Raw genomic sequence first — 24,899 nt, 5'->3', positions numbered from 1 at the left:
GCTAGATTCTTTTGATCGGTCCAAACTTCGAAGGGGACTTTAGACCCTTCCAGGAATTGTCGCCATAGAGTAAGTGCATGGTGAACGGCGGAGGCTTCTTTCTCCCAAATGGGCCAGTTCAATTGGGAGTGCGCAAATTTCTTTGAGAAGTAAGCGCAGGGGTGAAGGAGACCATCTGGTCCTCTTTGGAGCAGGGCCCCTCCCATAGCTACGTCGGAGGAATCGACTTGTACAATGAACATTCGATTTGGGTCTGGGTGCCGTAGCACAGGTTCCGAGGTGAAAAGGCGTTTGAGGGCTACAAAGGCGGTCTGGCATTGATCAGTCCACAGTATCTTAGCGGAGGGTAATGTAGCAGAGCTTCCTTTACCCTTGGTTTTCAGAAGGTCGGTGATGGGCAGCGCTATTTGGGCGAAGTTAGGGATAAATCCGCGGTAGAAATTAGCAAAGCACAGAAACTGTTGTACTTGCTAGCGGTTGGAGGGAGGAGTCCAATCGAGGACGGATTGGACCTTGGCCGGGTCCGTGCTAAGGCCATGGTGGGAGATTATATATCCCAAGAAAGTTATTTTGCTCTGGTGAAATTCGCATTTAGCCAGCTTTGCAAAGAGTTGGTGATTGCGCAGGCGGTGCAGAACTTCTCGGACCAAAGTGACGTGCTCGTCCATGGTTTTTGAATAAATAAGAATGTCGTCCAAATAAACTACCACCCCGCGGTACAGTAAATCATGGAGGATTTCGTTGATGAGTTGCATGAAGACCCCCGGGGCACCTTTTAACCCGAAGGGCATCACAAGGAATTCAAACATTCCAAAACAGCTAGAGAAGGCAGTGAGGGGTTCGTCCCCGTCGCGGATACGGACGCGGTAGTAGGCTCCTACTAGGTCCAATTTGGAGAATATACGTCCCTCTTGCAGTTGTCCCAAAATATCTGAAATTAGCGGTATAGGATAGGCGTTGGCTTGAGTAACTGCATTGAGTTTTCGGAAGTCAATGCAGAGGCGTAGGTCGCCCTCCTTTTTTCGGACGAAAAACGCGGGGGCTGAGTTGGGAGCATTCGACGGGCGAATGAACCCTCTGGCAAGGTTTTTGTCCAGAAAGTCCCGTAGTACAGTGCGCTCGGAAGTGCTCATAGGGTAGATCTTACTCTTGATTAATGTGCAGTCTTTCACCACTTCAATTGCACAGTCAGTGACCCGGTGGGGGGGGGGGTAAGGCATCACATTCTTTAATGTTAAAGACATCCGCAAAGTCCTGGTATACATCAGGTAGGGACGGCGGTGATGGGACATCGGAGATTAATGCCGGAGCGGGTGGAGACAGCACCGCAACTTGCTGTCGGTGCTGGTCGCATTTGGGGTTGGCAAAGGAGATCGTGTTCGTCTCCCAGTCTATACTGGGACTATGACCTTTAATCCAGTTAATTCCCAGGACCACTTCAAATCGGATAGGGGCTATGGTAAAGTCTATTTGCTCCCAGTGGGAGCCAATTCCCATCGCCACCCCTATAGTGCGATGATCAACTGGGCCCCCCTTGAAATGGCTTCCATCCATTTGGGCAAATTGGACGGGGGCTGGTAAAGCCTCGGACTTGACTTTGAGTGCTGCAAATGTGGCCTCATTGATGAGAGTGCGACCGCAACCGGAGTCAATGAGTGCCTTAACGGGTAGTTGGGGACCACCTTCATAGTGTTGTAAAACTGCGTCCACATAAACGGTGGTTTCTACTTCCTTTACTTTAGTGGGAGCTTTCGGTTTAGCAGGAGAATCTGCAGAGGTCTGTGGAGACGCTCCACTCACCACAGACCGGAGCCGTTTTTTGACAAATCAAGGGGGGATTCCAGGTTTAAAGCTGGAGAATTCCACGGGTTCTCTTCGTCAGAAGAAGGAAAGTTGTCCCCCAATGGGGCATTTGTAATCCGGGACCCGGCGGGGTCATTCGATGTAGGAAGGATAGATGAGTCCTCAACGTGAAGTGCAGAGGGTGTGGGTCTTCCCGGCGCTGCGCTGCGGGTGGCCTCGGTGCCTCTGCGTTGAGGTCGTCCTCTAGCTCGGGCTGTCATGCTGGGACGAAAGGGTTCAGGGCGATGTGGGCAGACTGCTGCAAAGTGGCCCAGTTCCCCACAAGTGAGGCAAGCACCTCTTTGAAATCGGGTTTCGCGATCCTGGGGTGGAAGCGCGGGTTTCCATGGATTGGGGGGCGGTGCCTTGGACTGGGGCTTTTGGACGCTTTTCTCCTTGTTTCTTTGGCGGACAAGGGAAATAAAGCGCCGGCGGCTTTCCACCTCTTCGGCTAACAGGATCCAATCCTCGAGGGTGTCGGGATCACCCCGCATATACGACCAGTTCAGAATGTCAGGGTGTAAGGCTTCCCTGAAATGGTGAATTAGGGTGGCTTCGGGCCAGCCCACAATTCTGCTTGCTAGTCTTTGAAATTCATCGGCAAACTCTCGAACTGGAGTAGAGCCCTGCCTTAGTTGTAGAAGCTCCGCTTTGGCTCGTTCCCCCAGAAAGGGGTCCTCAAACTTCCTCCGTAAGGCAGTCATGAAATTGTTGAGGGAACGGATAGAGCGGGATCGGGTGTCGAACTGGAGGACCATCCAGTCGGCTGCTTTACCTGTCAAAAGGGAAGCCACATAGCAAACCCGGCTGTCCTCTGTAGGGAAGAACTGTCCTTGTTCTCGCATATAGCTGTCCACCTGATGCAAGAAACAGGGCAGGGTTTCGAGAGATCCATCGTAAGTAGTTTTCAACTTGAGTTGTTTCCAAGGACCGGGCATGGGTTGGCCCGGTTGCACGGGTGCCCTGGGTGCAGGTAAAACGGGACCTCCGGGAGCCGGAGGTTGAACAGGCACATTAGCGAGTGGATAGGCTGGCGCTCCCTGAACCGGTACTGCGGCTCCCTGTGGAACGGGTTGTGCCGGGGTTGTCAGGGCCCGCTGTAACTGCCTGTTGTCCTGAAGCAAGCGTTCCATTAGCTCCTGGAGTTGATCAACACGGCCAGATAGCTCTCGATTCTGAGGTCGTAACAGGTGAACGTCCTCACCCGGGCCACCTGTACGATGAGGTTTACTTGTCCTAAAACTTGTGGCCCATTGAGAACTGTCCCCATACAAGTCCTCTTCCTCAGACTCCTCAGAGTCTTGGCGTCGTTCCGCGAGGCGGCGTGCGCGTTGGGTCGTGCGCGACGGGGCAAATACCGGGGAAAAAGACAGACCCAATGGAGGACCGCTCCTTCCGGAGTCTTTGGGGCGGCCGCCTGTCCGCGCCCGATCCGCAGCCAACTGCAGTTCTTTATCCCTTGCGGCTTGAGCCTCGGCTTCCGCCTTAGACGCTTCAGCAGCTTCCCTATCCGCGAGAGCTTTTGCGCTTTCAAGTCTCAGAGTGGCAGCTGCGGTAATGTGCGGTAAAAGTTCCGTTTCCAGGAGCGTGAGTAGGGGGTCGAGATCCCCACCTAGCAATGGTTGCACTCGGACCGCGACCGCGGATGCATCGGCCCCGAACGTCGAGGCCAAACGTTGAGCCAAGGTGGCTATCGTGGTATCCTTTGTACAATCCGCAAAGAGGAGGGCCGTCTGGATAGCGACCCTCTTGGCTTCAGCTTGACAGTCAGCTGCATTGGGTACCAAAGAGAAACCTGCCGGTGCGGCTCCCGCCATGGTACCTTTCCCCAAGGCGACAGGACGCGTTAGAGCCGTGGATGAGAGAGTCTCACGGGCAATAAGCTTATCCAATAAATCGGTTAGTATTTGTAAGTCCTCAGTTGCCAGTCGGGCATCATCCAGCAACTGATCAAAATCCTGGAGGTCTAAACGAGCATTAGTATCCTCCGACGTTAACATCCAGAGAACCCTCACCAGAGATTGCCACTGTGTCTGGACCAGTCCACTCAAGCGGCAAACCTCTGAATTAGTCCTAAAGAGTTCAGCTACTATGTCCTGTAGAAGGGTAGGATCCTCTGAGGAGGACTCCAGGGTTCCAAGAAGCAGTAGTCACGGTTCACTCGGAGAGCGCCCTCCTAGCTCCCATCCGAGTGGCAGGCGAACCCTCCAGGGCTCCAGCCTGACTAAAGAATCGATGACGAAGAGTAGTGTTAGCTGTCATAATGTGAGCTCTTGACCCATCGAACCAGAAATCACCACAGAGACAATCAGATTCCAAGCAGATGGCTTTACTGGTCAAATAGGCAATACAGTGCATTGAGGATAAGATGACAGCTATGAGTTGTCTTGTCCGTTATTTGGAAATATAAGGCAGAGAAACGGCGGGAGATTACAAAGCATAAACAGAGCATTATTTCCCAGGAGTGGCGTTCCCAGGCTTTGGTATGTGTAGCCGTCCTTGAAGTCTGGACGGTTCAGCAGAGAAACGAAAGGAAACATCTAAACCGAGATAACAGCCTGACACCGTCCCTACCTGACGTATACCAGGACTTTGCGGATGTCTTTAACATTAAAGAATGTGATGCCTTACCCCCCCACCGTGCCACTGACTGTGCAATTGAGGTGGTGAAGGACTGCACATTAACCAAGAGTAAGATTTACCCTATGAGCGCTTCCGAGCGCACTGTACTACGGGACTTTTTGGATAAAAACCTTGCCAGAGGGTTCATTCGCCCATCGAATGCTCCCAACTCAGCCCCCGCATTTTTTGTTCGAAAAAAAGAGGGCGACCTGCGCCTATGCATCGACTTCCGAAAGTTCAATGCAGTTACCCAAGCCAACGCCTACCCTATCCCACTGATTTCAGATATTTTGGGGCAGTTGCAGGAGGGACGTATATTCTCCAAGTTGGACTTAGTAGAAGCCTACTACCGCGTCCGTATCCGCGAGGGAGACGAACCCCTCACTGCCTTCTCTAGCTGTTTTGGAATGTTTGAATTCCTTGTGATGCCTTTCGGGTTAAAAGGGGCCCAGGGGTCTTCATGCAACTCATCAACGAAATCCTCCACAATTTACTGTACCGCGGAGTGGTGGTTTATTTAGATGACATTCTTATTTATTCAAAAACCATGGCTGAGCATGTCGCTCTGGTCCGAGATGTTCTGCAGCGCCTGCGCAGTCACCAACTCTTTGCAAAGTTGGCTAAATGCGAATTTCATCAGAGCAAAATAACTTTCTTGGGATATATAATCTCCCACCATGGCCTTAGCATGGACCCGGCCAAGGTCCAATCCGTCCTCGATTGGACCCCTCCCTCCAACCGCAAGCAAGTACAACAGTTTCTGGGCTTTGCTAATTTCTACCGGGGATTTATCCCTAACTTTGCCCAAATAGCGCTGCACATCACCGACCTTCTAAAAACCAATTTCTCAAAGAAATGTGCGCACTCCCAATTGAACTGGCCCATTTGGGAGAAAGAAGCATCGGCCGTTCACCATGCACTTACTCTGTGGCGACAATTCCTGGAGGGGTCTAAAGTACCCTTTGAAGTCTGGACCGATCACAAAAATCTAGCTGCCCTCACGGGGACCCATAAATTGTCTGCGAAACAACAGCGTTGGGCGGATTTCTTTGCTCAGTTTCGTTTCGTCCTGAAGCATGTCCCTGGGAAACAAAACGTTCTCGCAGATGCTCTCTCCCGACTGCCTCAGTACCCGGTGAAACTCGATCGGCCAACAGACTCTTTATTTACGCCCGCGCAAAGAGAAGCCCTACCCGTGCTGGCTGTACAAACCCGATCCCAAACACTGCCCCCACAACGGAAGCACGCAGTGGCCGACGCATCAACTCCTCCAACCCAACTGGCCGCCAAGCCGCCTGCAGTCAGCGGACCACCGCACATAAGCGCTTCCCCCTCGTCGACCCCCATATCTGCTCCTGCTTCCACCGTAAAAAAGGGGGGGTTCCCGTCTCCGAGTCTTTCTTAAATTCCCTTCGGGCACAATGCCTTATGGAACGCTCCGCTCAAACCCTGCCTCCCGATGTAATCGAACGAGGAGGTTGTTGGTACAAAGACTCGAAATTATACGTGCCCAAAACGCTCCGAAAAGAAGTCTTGCATTTGGCTCATGGAGTAAAAACAGCTGGACACTTTGGGTTCCTAAAGACCCTTCACCTGTTGCGCAGGCAGTTCTGGTGGGGGGGAATGCGTTCTGACATTGACTCTTTCATTCGCAGCTGTCCTGTTTGCGCCACGGTCAAACGATCTCAAGGCAAACCCCCAGGACAACTGCAACCACTTGAAATACTCAGCAAACCCTGGGAAGTGATTGCTATGGATTTTATGACGGATCTCCCTCTCAGCAGGGGAAAAACTGTGTTATGGGTTATCACTGACTTATTTTCTAAGCAAATACATTTGGTTCTATGTGCGGGGATCCCCTCCACTCAGAAGTTGGCCCGCCTCTTCGTGTCACATGTCTTTAGACTACATTCGTTTCCGCGCAAGATAATCTGCGACCGCGGAAGTAGTTTCGTTGCTAAGTTTTGGAAAGCTTTTCTCAAATTGGTGGGGGTGGAACAAGGGTTGTCTAGTGCATACCATCCCCAAACGGATGGTCAAACTGAACGTGTCAATGCTGTACTCGAATGTTATTTGTGCTGTTATGTCAATTACCACCAAGATGACTGGGTGGAACTGTTGCCTTTTGCAGAATATACCTACAATAATGCTGTACATCAATCCACAGGTTTCAGCCCGTTTTACGCGGTATATGGACAGGACTTCGGTCATATCACCCCTGTAGAAGGATCAGAGGGGGAGGGGGATGCCGACATTGCCTCATGGGCTCACACCCTCCGTACAACATGGCTCTGGCTGATTAGCAACCTGGACCGAGCCAAGCGCAAATACAAGGCGCAGGCTGACAAGCATCGTTCCCCAAGTATGGACCTGCAAGTGGGTGACCTGGTATACCTTTCCACCAAGAACCTGCGCTCCACCCGTCCTTGCCATAAGCTCAGTGTTAGATACATTGGCCCATTTCCCATCACCCGCCTCATAAATCCTGTCACGGTGGAACTGTCTCTCCCCAGAACTCTGAGGCGTGTGCACCCCGTTTTCCATGTCAGCCTTCTAAAGCCCCATGTTGCTTCCCCACAATGGCACCCGGAGCCGCCTCCTGAACAACCCATAATGGTGGGGGGGGGGAGGAACATTTCGAAGTCTCCAAAATCCTGGATTCCCGCATACACCACGGGGCCTTGCAATACCTGATCCGCTGGAAACACTTCCCCCCTGCCTATGACGAATGGGTTCGCGCGCGGGATGTCTCCGCCCCCAAACTCGTCAACGCCTTTCACAATGCCTACCCGGACAGACCAGCCCCCTTGCCGGATGGGAGGGGGCCTTAAGGGGAGCAGGATGTCAGGCTGTTATCTCGGTTTAGATGTTTCCTTTCGTTTCTCTGCTGAACCGTCCAGACTCAAGGACGGCTACACATACCAAAGCCTGGGAACGCCACTCCTGGGAAATAATGCTCTGTTTATGCTTTGTAATCTCCCGCCGTTTCTCTGCCTTATATTTCCAAATAACGGGCAAGACAAGCCATAGCTGTCATCTTGCCTTCCATGCACTGTATTGCCTATTTGACCAGTAAAGCCATCTGCTTGGAATCTGATTGTCTCTGTGGTGATTTCTGGTTCGATGGGTCAAGAGCTCACATCGCGTTGGTTTCCGCAGGCTGGGGAGCGGTGCTCTTGATGGGGCTTTCTGGGCGCTCTTATCCTTGTTTCGTTGCCGGACCAGGGAAATGAAACGCCGGCGGCTTTCAACTTCTTCAGCCAGTAAAATCCAATCTTCAAGGGTGTTAGGATCGCCTCGCATATATGACCAGTTCAAAATGTCAGGGTGTAAGGCTTCCCTGAAGTAGTGGATTAGGGTGGCCTCCGGCCAGTCTACTATTCTACTGGCTAGTCTCTGGAATTCATCTGCAAACTCTCGGACTGGAGAAGAGCCCTGCCTGAGTTGTAGAAGTTCTGCTTTGGCTCGTTCTCCCATAAAGGGGTCTTCAAACCGTCTCCGCAAGGCAGTCATGAAATTACTGAGGGAGCGGATAGACCTAGACCGAGTGTCAAATTGGAGGACCATCCAGTCAGCTGCTTTCCCCGTCAATAGAGAAGCTACAAAACGGATCCGGCTATCCTCTGTGGGAAAGAATTGCCCTTGTTCCCGCATATAACTGTCCACTTGATGTAGGAAACAGGGCAGAGTCTCGAGCGAGCCATCATAGGTCGTTTTCAATCGGGGTTGCTTCCATGGACCGGGTATGGGTTGTCCCGGCTGTACGGGTGCCCCGGGAGCTGGTGCAACTGGCGCTCCGGGGACCAGTGGTTGAACGGGGAGGTTAGCTGGTGGTTGAGCTGGCACCACCGGCTGAACTGGTGGGTGAACTGGTGCGGCGGGCCCAGGAAGAATGGGCAGCGTCGGAGTCACCTGCCCCCGCTGTAATCGTTCGTTTCTTGGAACAAACGTTCCATTTGATCCTGGAGACGGTCTACACGATCATATAACTCCCGGTTCTGCGCCCACAACAAGTGCACCTCGTCTTCAGGTCCCCCCGTACGATGCGACTGGCTGGCCCGGAAGCCCGTGGCCCAGTGGGAGTTGTCTCCATACAAGTCCTCCTCGTCAGAATTGTCGGATCCCCGAAGCCGTTCTGCGAGGCGGGACGGGGCAAAAGTCGGGGAAAACGTTGGTCCCCACGAAGGGCCGGTTCGACCGGGGTCTTTGGGGCGCACACCCGCCCGTGCTCGTTCCGCATCCAACTGTTGTTCCCTGTCCTGTGCGGCTTGAGCTTTGGCCGCCGCCTCCGCCGCCACCGCTGCTTCTCTGTCCGCGAGAGCTTGGGCGGCCTCGAGTTTCAAGGCAACACCTGCGGTCACAAGCGGTAGAAGTTCTTTCTCCAAGACGGCGAGGAGCGGTTCGGACTCCCCACCCAACAGCGGTTGAATCTGGACCGCGAGCGCAGGTGCATCAGCCCCGAAAGTTGGGGACAACAATTGTGATAGAGTGGCTACCGTAGTATCCTTGGTTAGATCCACAAATAGAAGCGCTGTTTGGATAGCGATCCGTCTCGCCTCTGCCTGACAGTCTGCTGCATTCGGCACCAAAGAAAAACTTGCCGGTGTGGCTCCTGCCATGGCTCCTGTTGAGTGAGTTTCACGAGCAATAAGTTTATCCAACAAACCGGTTAGTATTTGTAAATCCTCCGCCGCCAGTTGGGCATCATCTACCAACCGATCAAGGACTTGGAGGTCTAAACAGGTGTTGGCATCCTCAACGTCATTCATCCAAGGAGAAGTCACTAGAGAACGCCATTGGGACTGTAGTAATCCATTAAGGCGACTAACGTCCGTGCTAGTCCTGCTTAGCTCAGCTACAACGTCCCGTAAGAGATTGGGGTCGTCACCTTCCAGGGTTGGTCCAGACACCCGCAGTCCGGGAATCACAACCAGCTGGTTTGGGACGAGCCGCACGGGGCACCAGCCCCTGTGGAATCACTCAGAGAGCGCTCTCCTCGCTCCCATCCGAGTGGCAGGCGAACCCTCCTGGGCTCCAGCCTGACAGAGGAAAGTAGATAGAGTGATAGCTGTCACAATGTGAGCCCTTGGTCCAAATGAACCAGAAACCACGACATAGACAATCAGGTCCAAAGAAGCTGGTCTTTACTGGTCAAATAGAATAACAGAGCATAAAGGAAAGGGTGACAGCTATGAGGCTGTCTGGCTGAAACTTGGTAATATAGATGCTCAGGAAGGGCGAGAGATTACATATCAGAAACAAAGTAGTTTCCCAGAGCTTCAAACAGAGTGTAGTAGGCATAACAGTCTTTGCAACCTTGGCTGCAGTTCAGTAGGCATAACAGTAGGCATAACATTCCTTGAGTCTGGTTGGCAGGAAGTGAAAGTGAACAGCAACTGAAATGCCTGACACCACCCTCCCAACCTTTCGTGTCCCATATTTACATTCACCTAGAGTCACCTTATAAAAGAGCAGGGAGTTCTCCACAGATGTCTCAACCAAAATACATGCAGGAACGTGGCAAAGAAAAACAGCGCTCTGTTGGAGACGGCCGTGATACATGAAGTGGCATCGAGCAGCCCTGCGCTCAACACAAGAGTGTGAGAGCCTCTCACACCCACAAGGATGGGCTGTGTGAGGATGGTGACCCATCCTTCTTGGAGCCTGAAAGATCAATACAAAGTAATGTTGGGTCCCTGGCAACCCAAAGCAAGTCACAATCGAGGAATGTAAGGAGTGCACAGATGTCTGGCATCAGAAAGAAGTGTAAGGATAGCATTGTGAGACATGGGACTGAGAGACCATCCCTCGCCAGGGTATCAGACACCCTAACACTGGGAAATTTCATGACTGGAGGGGGCACAGGTTAGAACCCACAATGTCCTCATTCCACTTAGAGGTGCAAGATATGGTACTTTCTGTATTGCCATACAAAAAATTTGAGGCTATTGCTACAAGGCAGGAAAGAAGCTGATCGAAAGTACCAAAGAGTCGTTAGCAGGAGTGAGAATAAGTAGATCAGCACCATAATAATGACAGCAGTGAAGTAGGCTGGATGAGGCCAAAAAAAAGGGTGGCCCTCGTGCACCACAAATGAAACTTCTGCACAGCAGAACGGCCAGCATATAAGACAAACAAACGTAGAAACAGACTACCTTGCCACAGGATTAGAAGGGCATTCCCCAGTCACAGCGGGGCCCTGTCAGGAAAAGCAAAAAAAAGAAAGAAAAGGCAACCACCATCGTAATCAAAGGATCCACTAAAGACTGAGAAAGGCAAAGGGAAACAATCAGCAGGATAAAAAGGCTTTCCCTGGAAAGGATCAACAACCGACCCTCAACAGAGCAGGGAAAAGAATACAGCAGCCTGGGCTGTGCATTTCGTAAAACAGCCAAGGCACCCTCCTGAACAAGGAGAAATGTTCGAATTCTGCCACTGGCGACTTCCACCCCCAACGGCAGAGGGACTCTCGGCAGGAAGGGTGTGGAGGTCTATGAATAAGGCGGCCAAGCAAACATTTACAGACCATAATGCGCACAATCAGATGACCTGGACCTGAACGAAGGCCTTTTCAGGTAGCCTCCTCAACACCTACGAACCCTTCAAAAGAGCGCCCTTTTTGTCTCCCGGGGGAATACTGAACTGAGTCGTCTAATTAACGGGAAGACAGGCGACCTCCCCGGAGAGGAGAGGCGGGGAGATCTTGGGTCTGCCCACACAAAGTGACAGAGGTGTGAAAAGAATTGCCGGAAACCTGTAAGTGGTGGACAAGCGAGCAGCCCACAGAATTTTTCTCTTGCGGCGTAAATCATCACAGAGGACGGATGAATGAATTTAAAGGACTTTGGACAAGTCCAATTACCAGGGACTTTTTTCAGTAGGAGATGCCAAGGATGGAACCTGGGATCTTGCACATGGGAAAAACGTGCGCACAATCCTGACACACCACGTTATTGGAAGCAGGGGAAGGTGACTCTTAAGCGTCCAACAACAGGCCCTGTCACTCCCCACGGAGTGTTGTCCAGCCGGACTGAGAACGCACTGCCTCCCTGTGCAGCCACAGGAACAACCCGTTTTCTTATCTTTTCTCTCTTCTTTTCAACACTAATTCCTGGCATAGACTAGGGCAGTCTCGAAAGACCGGTCCAGGTTAAAGGAATAGACGGGCATAGGCCATGAGACACATGGATATCTGAGAAGCGAGTCAGACTGACAAAAGCTCCTCTTAAAAGTGCCACTGAGCTGTCACTGGAGATGCTGAACGGCCTCAAGTCATCACACTTTGGCCAAAACCTCAGCTCCCTTCGATGGTGATAGGGAGACCTCTCCCAGACCGCAGAGAAGGCGCATGGGCAGTCGGGGGCGGCAGCCCCCTCCCTGTGCCCAGGAGGCCCCGCGGGCCGCTCCTGGCACGCAGGGAAGGTGCGCGGCGGAGGCGGCAAGTTTCCTTCCCCTCCGTCCCTCCCCCCCTACCGTATTGACCCGCGTATAAGCCGAGTTGGGCTTTTTCAGCACTTTTTTTGGGCTGAAAAACTCGGCTTATACGCGAGTATATACGGTAGATTATTCCTTACAAGAATGAGTACTAATAACAAAACAAAACAAAAAACTTTTGAGGGAACAAGTCTCCTCAGCCTCAAGAATGAGGTGAGGAAAAAATGGAGAACGGCAACGGAGATCCTCTCTTCAAGGTGGCAAAAAGAGAACTGAGGGAGCAGCGCCCCTCCTCCTGGTCACGTGAGGGTTTTGGACAGAGGGAAAGCGCAGAGGGAGGAGAGGCACTCCTAGTAGACTAGAAAGCACTGGCCATCTTTTCCGCGGCTGGCCTGCGCACACAGTTCCAGTGTGGGACTGCCCAGAAGCTACAACGATTAACTTTCCGTGCAACAGTGCCCTCGCTTGTAAGCATGCTATGCTCATGCACAGGCACCACCACTGTGAACCAGGGACTCAATGTCTAGGCAGCTGCATCAATATATGTGATCACAGCAGCCCTTTTTTCCAGCCACGCCGACAGCATCAGTCAAAGTCTCCCACTGGAATGCTTTGGAAACACAGAACTCCAACAGCCTTGAGACTGCAAATAACTTTTTACCTATACGGAGCGCCCTCATCTCGCTCAAGGTCTGCAAGGCCAGACTCCTGCCTAGAGAACCGCACTGCCCCAGCACCTTCATCACCGAATTAAAGGTTAGCAGGTTTGGCTGCACATTCTGTTGAGCCATCTGCCTCAGCAAGTCCTGTTAAAAGATGAACCCGAGAAGCAAGATGAGAAAGAGTTAGAACTAGTTCAACACTATAAAGATGTAGGGGTTTCCCCTCACAACAGCACAAGTTCTTGGCTCACACCCTGTTCCCAACAGCAGAGAACGGCTCTATCCCTGATCTAAATATTTGTCCAGATGAACTACATCAAGATGTTCCGTTGAAGCCAATATGTTTTATATTCAAGTATACTTTTTTAAAGCTGCAGATCATCAGTCCAAGTTCAAATGCTAAGAGTTTGCCACAGCCCAAAATGGTTAGCTAACAGATCAATGTTCAACCCTTACCCATCATGGTCAGTAATACTGAACCAGGGAGACTGGCTGATTTGGTCCCGGAAGTGGTAAATACTTCCGTAAGAAAGGGGTTTGCTTCCACCATTTTGAAAGAGAAAGAACTCTCCTCTTCAAGAAGGCTTCCCTTGATGCCCGTCCCACTGGATATTCACCTCATGTTCTGACCTGTGGCAGCTTAGTTTGATTCAGTGGGATGCCTGGTGATTGCACATGTGACAGAATTGTAGCATTCAAATGTTGTTTTTAACACTCTTTGTGTATGTGCTAATCAGATGTCAAACTTACATCTTAAAGGCTTAATTCAGCCTTTGTAACTGTCATTGGGATTCATTTCCCCCCACTGTACATCCAGTTGAGATCAGATATACTTAAGAGCCCCGTGGCGCAGAGTGGTAAGCTGCAGTATTGCAGTCCAAGCTCTGCTCACGACCTGAGTTCGATCCCGACGGAAGTCGGTTTCAGGTAGCCGGCTCAAGGTTGACTCAGCCTTCCATCCTTCCGAGGCTGGTAAAATGAGTACCCAGCTTGCTGGGGGTAAAGGGAAGATGACTGGGGAAGGCACTGGCAAACCACCCCGTAAACAAAGTTTGCCTAGTAAACGTTGGGATGTGATGTCACCCCATGGGTCAGGAATGACCTGGTGCTTCCACAGGGGACCTTTACCTTTATACTTATGGCATTATGTAAATAACAAGGGTAAATTTAAGTTAATCCCAAAGCAACCCTGCTATTTTAAAGGGTTTAGACTCTGGTCTTGGACTCGGATTCAGCTGCCTACCTCAACAATTCATGTTCTGCAGTGGAGTATTACCTATACTGAAAGATTTTTAGCATAAATGTAACAATGGTTCAAAACAAGCGTACAATTTGGAATCTTGTTATATTTTAACTTTTTTGCATATAATAATCACCAAACATATTATATATTTTTCAGCTGCAATACACATTTAGAAAGTAGGATATGGGTTCAATTCTCCCCCCCCCCGCCCCAGCCCATACGGCGTTTGTTGCATGACCCTGGCCCCCGCACCCCGCAGGCTCTCTCAGCTTAACCTACCTCACAGGGTTTTGTGAGGATAAAGTGAGAAAAGGAGAACCTTGAGCTCCCTGAAAGTAGAAAAGGATCAAAATGTTCTAGACAGATGCTTGCAAACATATCTCCCATGCGTACTTACTTCAACAAGCTCCCATCGTTCAGCATATTTATTTTTTACTTCTACAGCTGATGAAATTAATGCATTAAAGGTGTACACATCACCTGAAAAAAAATTGGAAAGGCAGTTAACGCTCTAAGCGGCTGCTTAGTTCACATTTGCAAGTATGTCTAAAGTGGCTCAGCATAAGGCAAAGTTCTCATGTAAGCTACTCTCCAGGAAGCCAGCGACATGCCAGCAGTGCTGGAACACAGACAGCTTACACTCAGCTCCCATGATCTAGCTGAGGTCTGTACCCCTGCGCCAATCATCACTGCCACAAACAAAACTCAAAATGATAAGGAAGTCAAACCCCCGCCATCATCCACCGGCACAGGAGTCAAGTTTCTGCCAAGAGAACAGTCAACATAGTAATAATGATGGCAAATCAGACATTGACTCAGGCACCACAGACCAGATCCAAGACATATTATTCAGGTCCTTAGAGAATGTATAAGCCTGACTTTTTCTAAGGCAGCTGGTACCCAAGACAGGTAACAGAATTTAAAAAACACACATGAATTAAAACAGGAAGCAGCAGAAAGCTAATAAATAACATTCCAAAGAGATCCTTGCCTCCAAGGACCAACGGACTCCAAAGAGATTGAGAGATTCCAAAGGCTCTCTTACAAAGTTCAAAAGAGTGCAAAAGACAAGCAGGCCTTCTTAACTTCTTCTGGACGAACTGTTCCACAGGTTTGCAGTAGCTACAGTGAAAGCCCTGGGGGGGGGGCAGGAGTGAAATGCACCTTTCAAGGGGTGGGATAAGAGGTTTTATATCTATCTATAAAGGGGGGGGTAAATTATATGGGGGAAAGCAAAAAGCCTTGTGACATTAGGCAAAATTTCCCATGCTAATATGCTGCATGTGGCCCAAAATAAGACTCACCGTTAAGCCTGTTGTTCAACAAGTCAGTGTACGTGTCAAAAGCCTTGGAGTATGCTCTGTGCTGAAAATATACCCAAAAAAATTTGGAGAGACAGTTATAATGATCTGCTGGGAAAAGCCAAAATGAATCAGGCATTCAACGAAGATGACAACCGCACCTTCACCATTCCTCTGATCATTGTGCAATATGAATGCGCATCTTTCTCTGGCATAAGGTTGAATATCCTCTCAGCGCTGTTGTTCTCCCTGTGCTCAAGAGTGGGGAAAGGAATTTAACAATATTAGTTTAAATACACAATACTAAAAACACTTGCAATGAAAATGGGTTTGTTTCCTTGTCACAAGCATAGCATGCTAGAGAAAATTCCAAAATTCTCTAATACTTCCTTGGGCTGGGCACAGGCATTCTGATCCACGTCAACATTTATTTGGGAAAACCAGTTCACATTTGCGCATGATCTCAAAAGCATGCAACAGGTAAAGAAGCAAGAGAAAACTTGTGTCTGGTTGGCAGCACTTGACTAGCAGCAGGGTCATCTCTTAAGACAAAGTATAAATGTACAAATGCATACAGGTGAGGGTGATATATAATCAATCAAAATACAAAACATTAGGAAAAACCCACCAAAAACCCATCAGCCATCACAATAAAAGAAAAACCTATAAACATCAAAGGATTATAATCAAATAACCAAACAATTTTTCAGTCTATTCCTCATAACATTACCATCTTTAATTTTATTATAATAAACTACCTATCATCAACTTAATCATTTTCACAAACTACATTACCCAAACCTACCCACATCAAACTTAAAACCCACCTTACCTTACCTAACCACAATCCCACATTTTTCTGTCTGATAGATATAATTGTCATTTTAACTCATTCTTTTTCACATCCTGGCCCCCAGCTCCCTGATTAAACATCTATTAAAAAAACTGCAGTTATATATATTGGCTGTTAAATGATACTTCCTATTCCAGAAGCTATAGAAAGTTTGCCAGTCCTGAGTGAAATAAGGTTTCTTTAGTCTCTTATCACACAATTCCACTAGTTCTGTCAACTTTGCCAATTTCACCTTTTGCCATGTTTTTGTAATCAATTTTTTTCATATTTAGCGAATTTGAAAATTTTCATTTATAAACATTCTTGCAAGGGTAATCATGTCATGTACCATTGATGTATGTTTTGTTGAGCCCAACAAATAAACCTTAGGATCTCCAGGAAAATTAAAATCTGTCATTCTATAAATTTCATCAGGCATTTTTTAACTCTTTATTTTAAGTTTATTTTATAACAACAACAACAAAATAAAAATACGAAAGTACGTTAAACATCGTACAGTCGAGATATGTTTCAATACTCGGTTCCAATATGTTTTAAAATTATCCATCAATACCTTTTACAGAAATCATACCATTTGTTGTATTCACTTAGCAGAACTTAATAAATGCAAATCATGATAGTTTTGTGGGCATCGTTTATTTCGTGATGCCCCCTTTTCCACATATTCTAGAAAAGGCAGCCAACTATTTTAAAAGTTTGTAGAGTAAGATAAGTTATTTATTACTTTGAGTTGTGAAGATACCTTATCTAAAATTAAAAGATTCCACATCTTCTCATTCCACTGCCCAGTAGAAGGCATCTTTGATTTTTTCCAGTACAAGGCAATCAGAAATTTTGCTGCCAGTAGCAGTATTGAAACCAGTTCCCTTTTTTGGGTAGAGAGTTGTTGTATATCAAATTTTTTTAGTAGGACAATTAAGGCATCATGAGGGACTTTGTATTGCGTGATTAATTCTATTGCTCGCAAGATCTTGTCTCAAAATAAACTAACTTTTGGGCATGTCCACCAGCAGTGTAAAAAATTAGCTGAGTTGCCACAGCCTTTCCAGCATAAACCTGAGTGCCCTGGTATGATATGATGAAGGCGAGAGGGCGTGAGATAATACTGGCTCATGATTTTATAAGCTAGTTCTTTAATGTTGGTAGAAGCTGACTTAAGAGGATACATCTTCCAAATAATGTCCAGTCATCCTCAGAGTTATTAGAATTGATTTCTCTCTGCCACTTCTCAGTATATGAAGGAATCAAGAGAGAATTATCTTTAAAAGTTTAGTATAAAATTGGGATCTTCCAGAAACATGGCCGCCGGGCAGGACAGCTTTTAGCCAACTGCCTGAGGCACCTGCCAGCTGGAGGAGTCCCAGGGGCTTCGGGGGTACAGAATTCAGCTCTGAACTACCACCACCCCTCATTAACTTGAGGTCCGTAAGAACCGGACTCCCGTTGCTTAAAACGGGATCCAGGCGAAACTGGCAGTGGAATCGGGTTTCTCCCGAGTCGGCCTATACCCGCCATCTCTCCCCCCCCAACTTTCCTCTTCCCTTATTTTTATTAATCTAAGACTGCTCCGTGCCCACTCTAACTCAACAGACCTGAGGACTCACCCCTGGATTTCTCCAGGACAACAGCTCGACCTGTAAACAGTTACAGATGCTGTACGTTCTCCGTTGAACCGAGAAGAGGTAATGTGGCACAAACCGAAACTAAAGGCAACTAAACTACAGGAGGGGAAAGCCCAGTCTCGGGGTGCCCTGGCTCTAATTAAAAGAGTTGGACAGTGGGACCTATAAATTTTGCCTCTAATAGGGAATTAAAATCAACTGAAGAAAAACCTATTTTGATCTCCCTCTGAGGCGAAGGGCGACACTGGACCGGAAAACTCCCAGCTGAGGTGCTGGGAAGGGAGGGGGGTGAAGAGCAGCACTGAAGAGCTGCGCGATGACAGGGGGAGAAGCAGAAAGTGTCGAATGAGACGGGGCTGCCGGAACGAGAGGTGGCGCACATGAAGACTGCTGGAACAAGTGTGTTCAGTTTTGAGCACAATGGTTTAGGAGGGATGTCAATAAACTGGAAGGAGTTCAGTGTAGGGCAACAAAAGCTGGTGAGGGGTTTGGAGACCGTGTCCTATGAAGAAAGGCTGAAGAAGCTGGGAATCTCTCCACTGGAGAAAAGATGCTTGCATGGTGATACGATTACCACCTTCTGCTACCTAAAGGGATACCATGTGAAGTATGGAGCAGATATATTTTCAGTCGTGTTGGATGGCAGGACTCAGGCTAAACTACTAAGGAGGATGCGGAGAAGGCCTTTGATATGGTTTCATGGGAATATATGAAAAAAGTTTTGGAAAAACTTTGGTGACAAGATTTCAGACTGTAATTGATGCTATATATACAACTCAGAAAGCTAAAATATTAGTAAATGAATCAATTTCCGATAATTGTGAAATACAAAAAGGAACTAGACAAGGTTGTCCGCTCTCTCCTCTGCTCTTTATTCTAGTCCTAGAAACTTTATGTTGTAAGATGCAATCCATAGCCTTAAGATAAACAAACATGAATTTAAAATGAGAGCTTTTGCAGATGATTTACTACTCATTCTGAACGACCCGAATCAATCTATAAATTCTCTGTTGGATTTATTGAAGCAATATGGTGATGTTTCGGGATTTAAGATTAATCAAGATAAGACTCAGATATTGTTTAAAAATCTCTCAAGTGGAGAACAAAAAGACTTTGTATATATTTCAGGATGGGAGAAAACAAACAAAGTAAAGTACTTAGGTACTTGGATTACAAATAAAAGTAAAGATTTAATTGTCAATAACTATGTCAAACTGTGGGGAGTAATTAAAAAAGATATGATAATGTGGTCTAATAAAAACATTTCCTTTCTGGGACGTATCTCAGTAGTTCAAATGGACATATTGCCAAGACTGTTGTTTTAATTTCAGAACCTACCAATAATTACACAAGCAAAATACTTTGACATGTGGAGGAAGGACCTATTGAATTTTGTTTGGCAAGGGAAAAAACCTAGAATTGCCTATATTTGGTGGATTCTAAAGAAAGAGGAGGATTTGCTCTTCCTAATTTTAAACTGTATGCACAGGCTTTGGCCTTTGTGTGGCTAAAGGATTAGATTCAACTGAAAAATACTAGTTTATTGGATTTAGAAGGCTTTGACAATAGATTCGGGTGGAATGGTTACATGCGGTATGATAAACTTAAAATGCATAGGGCATTTCAGAATCATATTGTTAAATCTTCTTTAATAAAAATTTGGCAAAGGTATAAACATCTTTTCGAAACTAAAATGCCATTGTGGATTTCATCGAAAGAGATGTTGACACTACGACCACTGAAACCTTCCCAATTTGTTGTATATCAGGACCTTCTAAAATGGGACTACAACAGATGTGCCCTAAAAGAACATGAAGAATTAAAAGAACATTTGACTTGGTTTCAATATCATCAATTAAAGTCTGTATATACTCAGGATATGAAGATAGGCTTTATCAAAGAAAAATCAACTTTACAACAAATGTTGTTGGACACCAATGATCATTTAATTTCAAAGATGTATAAACTGCTGTTAACTATATATACAGAGCAAGATCAAATCAAACCTACGATGATTACTTGGGCACAGACGCTGGGCCACAACATTCCATTGAATAGATGGGAAAGACTCTGGTCACGAGACATGAAATCCATACTTTCACAATCATTGAGAAAGAATATATACAAGATGATTTACAGATGGTATTTGACACCAAAAAAACTAGCTACAATGTATAAAACAATGTCACCAAACTGTTGGAAATGTAAGGACGAGATTGGCTCTTTTCATCATGTTTGGTGGTTATGTGAAAAAGCAAAGAACTTCTGGGATATGATTTATAATGAATTAATATTACAACAAAATATTCCTAAAACACCAGAAATGATGCTGCTAAGTATCATATTGGATTCCATTTTAACTCTGAGATCATTTTTTATATATGCCACCACGGCTGCACGACTGGTATATGCAGCAAAATGGAAATCATCAGAGACACCAGATAAGAGTGACTGAATACAAAAAATGTTAGAACTGGCAGAAATGGCTACATTAACCGCATTAATAAATCAAAAAGAGAATATTGAATATGCGGGAGAATGGGAGGCATGGACGACTTACTGTGTAAATGAACTGTATATGGGAGAAATTAAAGGATATGTACTGCTCTAATCCTGTTTATCAAATATCAGTATTAATATTGTTGAAGGCTTTCACGGTCAGAGTTCATTGGTTCTTGTAGGTTATCCGGGCTGTGTAAAAATTCCAAGACCACGGTTACACAGCCCGGATAACCTACAAGAACCAATCAGTATTAATGTTAAATTTTATATTTTAAGATAGCTGAAAGTTTATTTAAATTTAAATCTATGTTACTATAACGGATTAAAAATTAAATGCAAAGGGAAGAACAGGTATATCAAAAGGATAGAGGAGGGGGGAGGGGAAGTCTATATTGTTAGCATTGCATATAATGATTGAAGGGGTGGTGTTTATATTACAAATGTACGATATTGGATTGATTGATTGATGAAGGTGTTGCAACTAGAAAACAATAAAAAAAATTATTAAAAAAAAGGCTGAAGAAGTTGGGAATCTCTCCACTGGAGAAAAGATGCTTGCATGGTGATATGATTACCACCTTCTGCTACCTAAAGGGATACCATGTGGAGTATGGAGCAGATATATTTTCAGTCGTGTTGGATGGGAGGACTCAGGCTAAGGAGGCTTTGTCTAAATTTGAGGAAAAACTTCCTGACAGTGAGGTTTGTTCGACTTTAGAACATGTCATGAGGTGGTGGATTCTTTATTGTTGGCGGTTTATAAGTATCAATTGGATACCTACTTGTTGGGGATATTATAGCTGTCGTTCCTGTGCTGGCAGTGGGTTGAACTAGATGACGCTGGTGACCCCTTCCAACTCGGAGATTACATAAATAGCTGGGTGGACTACCTTTACCTTTTAAGAGCATAACCAGCTGCCTTCTGTATTCATGCACGCCTCCCCCACCCCGCCCCATAATCACCCATTCAGAACAAACTTGTGAGAACAGGCCTGCATTTCACCTCCTGCCATAAAATGAACACCTAAATGCATTTCAGGGCTATCCAGAGTGTTGGTTGTTTACTACAAGCTCTGTGCAGCAGAATATCTGACCATTTGGTCAGATTAAACAGCACACTGTGTTGAGATCCAAACCGCAGATCCAAAAGTACCCTTCAGGCTCATGGAAGCTTCTGCTCAGCATTCTCCTTTCAGCAGAAGGGCACTTTTGGATCCAGCTGTATGTCTGGTTCCAACCTAGTATGTTTATACTAGGCAGCTTATCACCATGTGGTATGAAGATCCCCCCCACCAATTCAGTTTGGAAAAGGGACTAAGTATCATAAGAACATAAGAAAGGCCCATCAAGTCCAGCAGTCTGTTCACACAGTGGCCAACCAGGTGTATCACCTAAGAAGTGCTCAGGATTCCCTAATATAATTATGTCACAAGGAACTACTGGTACCGCTTTTATACCTCCACTTAAAGCAAGTGGTATCAGAAGTACGCCACATGCTGCTTCTCTGCTTTCTGGCTTCCACCTCTTCCTCCTGCAAAAAGAACATTTCAAGTATCAGTCTTCCAGACTGGTGTTATTTATTCGAAACGTATCTGGAATTGGGGGTGAACAGCAAAGTAACTAACATTACGGATGACACCTTTTTCTCAGGAATACAAAAACCAAAGTGGATTGTTAAGTGCTCCCAAAGGCTCTCTCCAAACTGGGTGGGCAGGCAAAAACACAGCAAGTGAAGCTCCATTTAATTATGGATATTTGGGGCAAAAAAACCCAACTTTAAATATGCACTGATGAGGTCTGAACTAGAGGTGACTGTCCAGGGGTGGGTGGGGAAGCCTTGGGGTTATAGGGTTTGTAAAGATCTAAAGGCTTGGTTGTATTTGGAACACTTGTGCACAGTCATGCTTGCCTCATCTCTAAGAATATATTGTACAGCTGGTAAGACAGCACCCAAAACAAGAGGGGTTGGCATGTCCTTCTATGAGGAAAGTCCCAAGGGTTGGAACTTTTCGGTTTAGAAAAAAAGATAACCATAGGACAACAGGGTAGAGGTTTATAAAGTGATATATGATATGGAGAGACAGACCTTTTACTCTCTTTCTCCAAAGACAGAAACTCAGGGGACCCCAATCAAGTTGACGGGTTCAGAACAGAAAACAACAGCGCCCAGAGAAACCAGACAAGGGGATACTTCCACCTGTTTAAAGGGGCTTTTCCTGTAGCCTGTTCTCAAGGGAAGATAGCAATGCCAGCTCTGAAAAGGTAAGCAGTTCTGCTCTAACCTACCAAACGTCCTGTTTCTGAGGGGATTACGATACAAGCCATCATACTAGTTTTAAAATACCCTACTTGGAAGTCTTATTTTCAGTAGTATAAGTGAAGCAATGCCTACCTATCTGTTCTTACCTGTTCTTCCAATTCCCTGTTGTCTGCAGAATGGGTTGCCTGAACAGGTTCCCTGTCTCCATAAAAACATAAGAGATCCAGAAGACTGTTTGATGTCTCCAGAGATATGGAAGTTCCTGAAGACAGTAAAACCAACAACACATTGAGTCAGGAATTCTACTCTTGCACCTAGGTCACATGCACATCTTCATCTCTCGATGACTCTTGGCTAAACGTGTAATCCATCTCCAATTGCTAATATTAATATTTGAGTTAGTACCAGATGATAAGAAAATTCTGTGATGTTAGAACAATGAAGCTTAGTAATCCATAGTTTGAAGACTGATTGTTATAATAAAGGAAATATGAGAAAATTGACGGACTTTGAGCAACTAATAACAAAATCACAGGAACATCTGCTCTCCAAAATATATCAAATTTTATTAACAATTGAAACAGCGTCAGAACAAGTCAAGTTGATTAATACAAAAATTAAAAAAGATCCTGCTTTTTGTTTATTGGGTATTCCAAAAATGAAATTAGATAAAGGTGTCATAGAGTCATATGCCAGTACAGTTTTGCGGCAGCGAGAATTATAATTGCTAAAAACTGGAAGCATTTAAATAAACCTTCAATCAAAGAATGGAGAAAAAAACTATGGATTTATATGCGGATGGCCAAACTTACAGATTCTTTACATGATAAAGATATGAATGAATTTAAAAAAACATGGTCAAAGGCCGCCACATATTGGGATAAATTGGGGAAAATGAATTTCACAGGTATTGTTAATGAATTGTAAACTAATGTTTCGTTTTTAATAGTAGAAGACATTAATAGATTTTGAAATACTGTCAAAACACCTCTCTGGAAGTCTAAGGGTGATGGGTGCACAGTTAAGGTGGGTGGTGGTTATCGGGGCACTATATATTTTATGAATTTTACTGTATAACCGTAATGTTATTGGATGTAGAAATGCTCCTTTTGAGATTGTGTATTTTAATGTTGTTTTTGTATTATGATTTTAGTTTTTATAATTTTTCTTTTTTTCTTTTTTTATATTGTTATCATTGTTTTTTGTTATTTTATTTTTTGTTATGTTTAATTATAAAAAAAATCAATAAATTTTTTTTAAAAAAAGAACAAGTCATGGTGCGCATGATCAAGTGGATGCAAAACTTTGGCGAAATGATTCCAATGGCAGCCTGGGAACGATTGTGGACGACGACGGGAATCAAATTTTCTTCTCACAAGCGATGAGAGAGAACTGGTATAAAATGTTCTATAGATGGTATCTTTCGCCAAAAGATCTCCAAAAAATGCTTAAATCATGCGAACTGTTGGAAATGTTGGGAGACTGAAGGGACATTCTTCCACCAATGGTGGACATGTAAAAAGAGTCAGCAGTTCTGGAGGACTATACATAAAGCAATCCAAGATATCTTGCAAGTGCTTTTTGAAATGAAACCTAAATTTATGCTATTGGGGTTCATCCCTCCACAAATGAGTTCAATTCAACAAGAATTCTTTCAATATGCCACTATGGCAAGACTCGAGTCCGATAGCATCTTAAAGAACAAAATGATTTCCAGGGAATAAGCTTTTGAGAGTGAAAGCTCTCTTCGTCAGACAGGCAGCTTCGTATCTGACGAACGGAGCTTTACTTATCCCCTGGAAATCTTGCTGGAAGCAAAAGACAATATTAATCTCCCCCCCCCCCCCAACAAAGAGCAAAGTAATTATGCCACATAACACACATACTCCCAGCTTTGGAAAGGTGGGATATACTGTCCAGTTTGCCACAGCTCGTTTGATCATTCATTCAACACCACAAGAGAGTTTGCATCTCACATGCTTCATGAAGCAGGCTGCTTATTATGTAAGATATGAATTCACTTTTATAATGTCTTGGTATTTTTGAAGAATATTTCCTAAAAAGTAGTTCTGCAACACAATGCTCTATGAGACTCAGCGAGAGGATCCAGAAGGCACAGTCAGGTGGATACCTGCTTGTTGGAGCTGATCATACATGTCTATGGCAGCTTTCACTTTTCTGAGCTGGATCCGTTCTTTAAGTGCCGCCTCGGTCATTTCTTCAAGTTGCAATGCCAAATTCTCCGGCATTAGACACTAAAAATAAGAGGAATAGAAGACAACTATTCCTGGCTCAGTCTGATCTAGCCACAGGATCCATGCCTTAATTACGTCTACATTGGACTACTGCAATGTGCTCTACTCAGAGCTACCCTTGGGAAGTGTTTGGAGGCTGCAACTAGTGCAGACTGCTGTGGCTAGACAGCAGGTCAGGGGCAGTTATTGAGATAAGAACATAAGAAAGGCCCTGCTGGATCAGACGAAGGTCCATCAAGTCAAGCAATCAGCTCACACAGTGGCCAACCAAGTGCCTCTAGGAAGCCCACAAACAAGACAACT

General features: G+C 46.0%; 1 protein-coding gene and 1 non-coding gene across 2 annotated transcripts in view; both read right to left on the bottom strand.

Moving 5' to 3' along the window:
• The window catches only part of PTCD3 (pentatricopeptide repeat domain 3), a 76,065-nt gene that overhangs the window by 43,207 nt on the left and 7,959 nt on the right, over nucleotides 1-24,899 (bottom strand). The window contains exons 7-13 of the mRNA XM_056864737.1: nucleotides 24,473-24,596; nucleotides 22,488-22,603; nucleotides 21,539-21,612; nucleotides 15,266-15,353; nucleotides 15,108-15,168; nucleotides 14,201-14,283; nucleotides 12,560-12,704 (exon numbers count right to left, since the gene is read on the bottom strand). Coding sequence (XP_056720715.1) covers nucleotides 12,560-12,704; nucleotides 14,201-14,283; nucleotides 15,108-15,168; nucleotides 15,266-15,353; nucleotides 21,539-21,612; nucleotides 22,488-22,603; nucleotides 24,473-24,596 — 691 coding nt within the window. The remainder of the gene's footprint in view (nucleotides 1-12,559; nucleotides 12,705-14,200; nucleotides 14,284-15,107; nucleotides 15,169-15,265; nucleotides 15,354-21,538; nucleotides 21,613-22,487; nucleotides 22,604-24,472; nucleotides 24,597-24,899) is intronic.
• On the bottom strand, nucleotides 14,355-14,499 carry LOC130491022 (small nucleolar RNA SNORD94). Its single transcript, XR_008933858.1, has one exon. It is a non-coding gene; the product is annotated as a small nucleolar RNA SNORD94 (small nucleolar RNA).

This window comes from Euleptes europaea, chromosome 18, assembly GCF_029931775.1.
Source record: "Euleptes europaea isolate rEulEur1 chromosome 18, rEulEur1.hap1, whole genome shotgun sequence".
Lineage (NCBI taxonomy): Eukaryota > Metazoa > Chordata > Lepidosauria > Squamata > Sphaerodactylidae > Euleptes > Euleptes europaea.
Note: the sequence above shows the minus strand (reverse complement) of the source record. Positions and strands in the feature narration are given on the sequence as shown.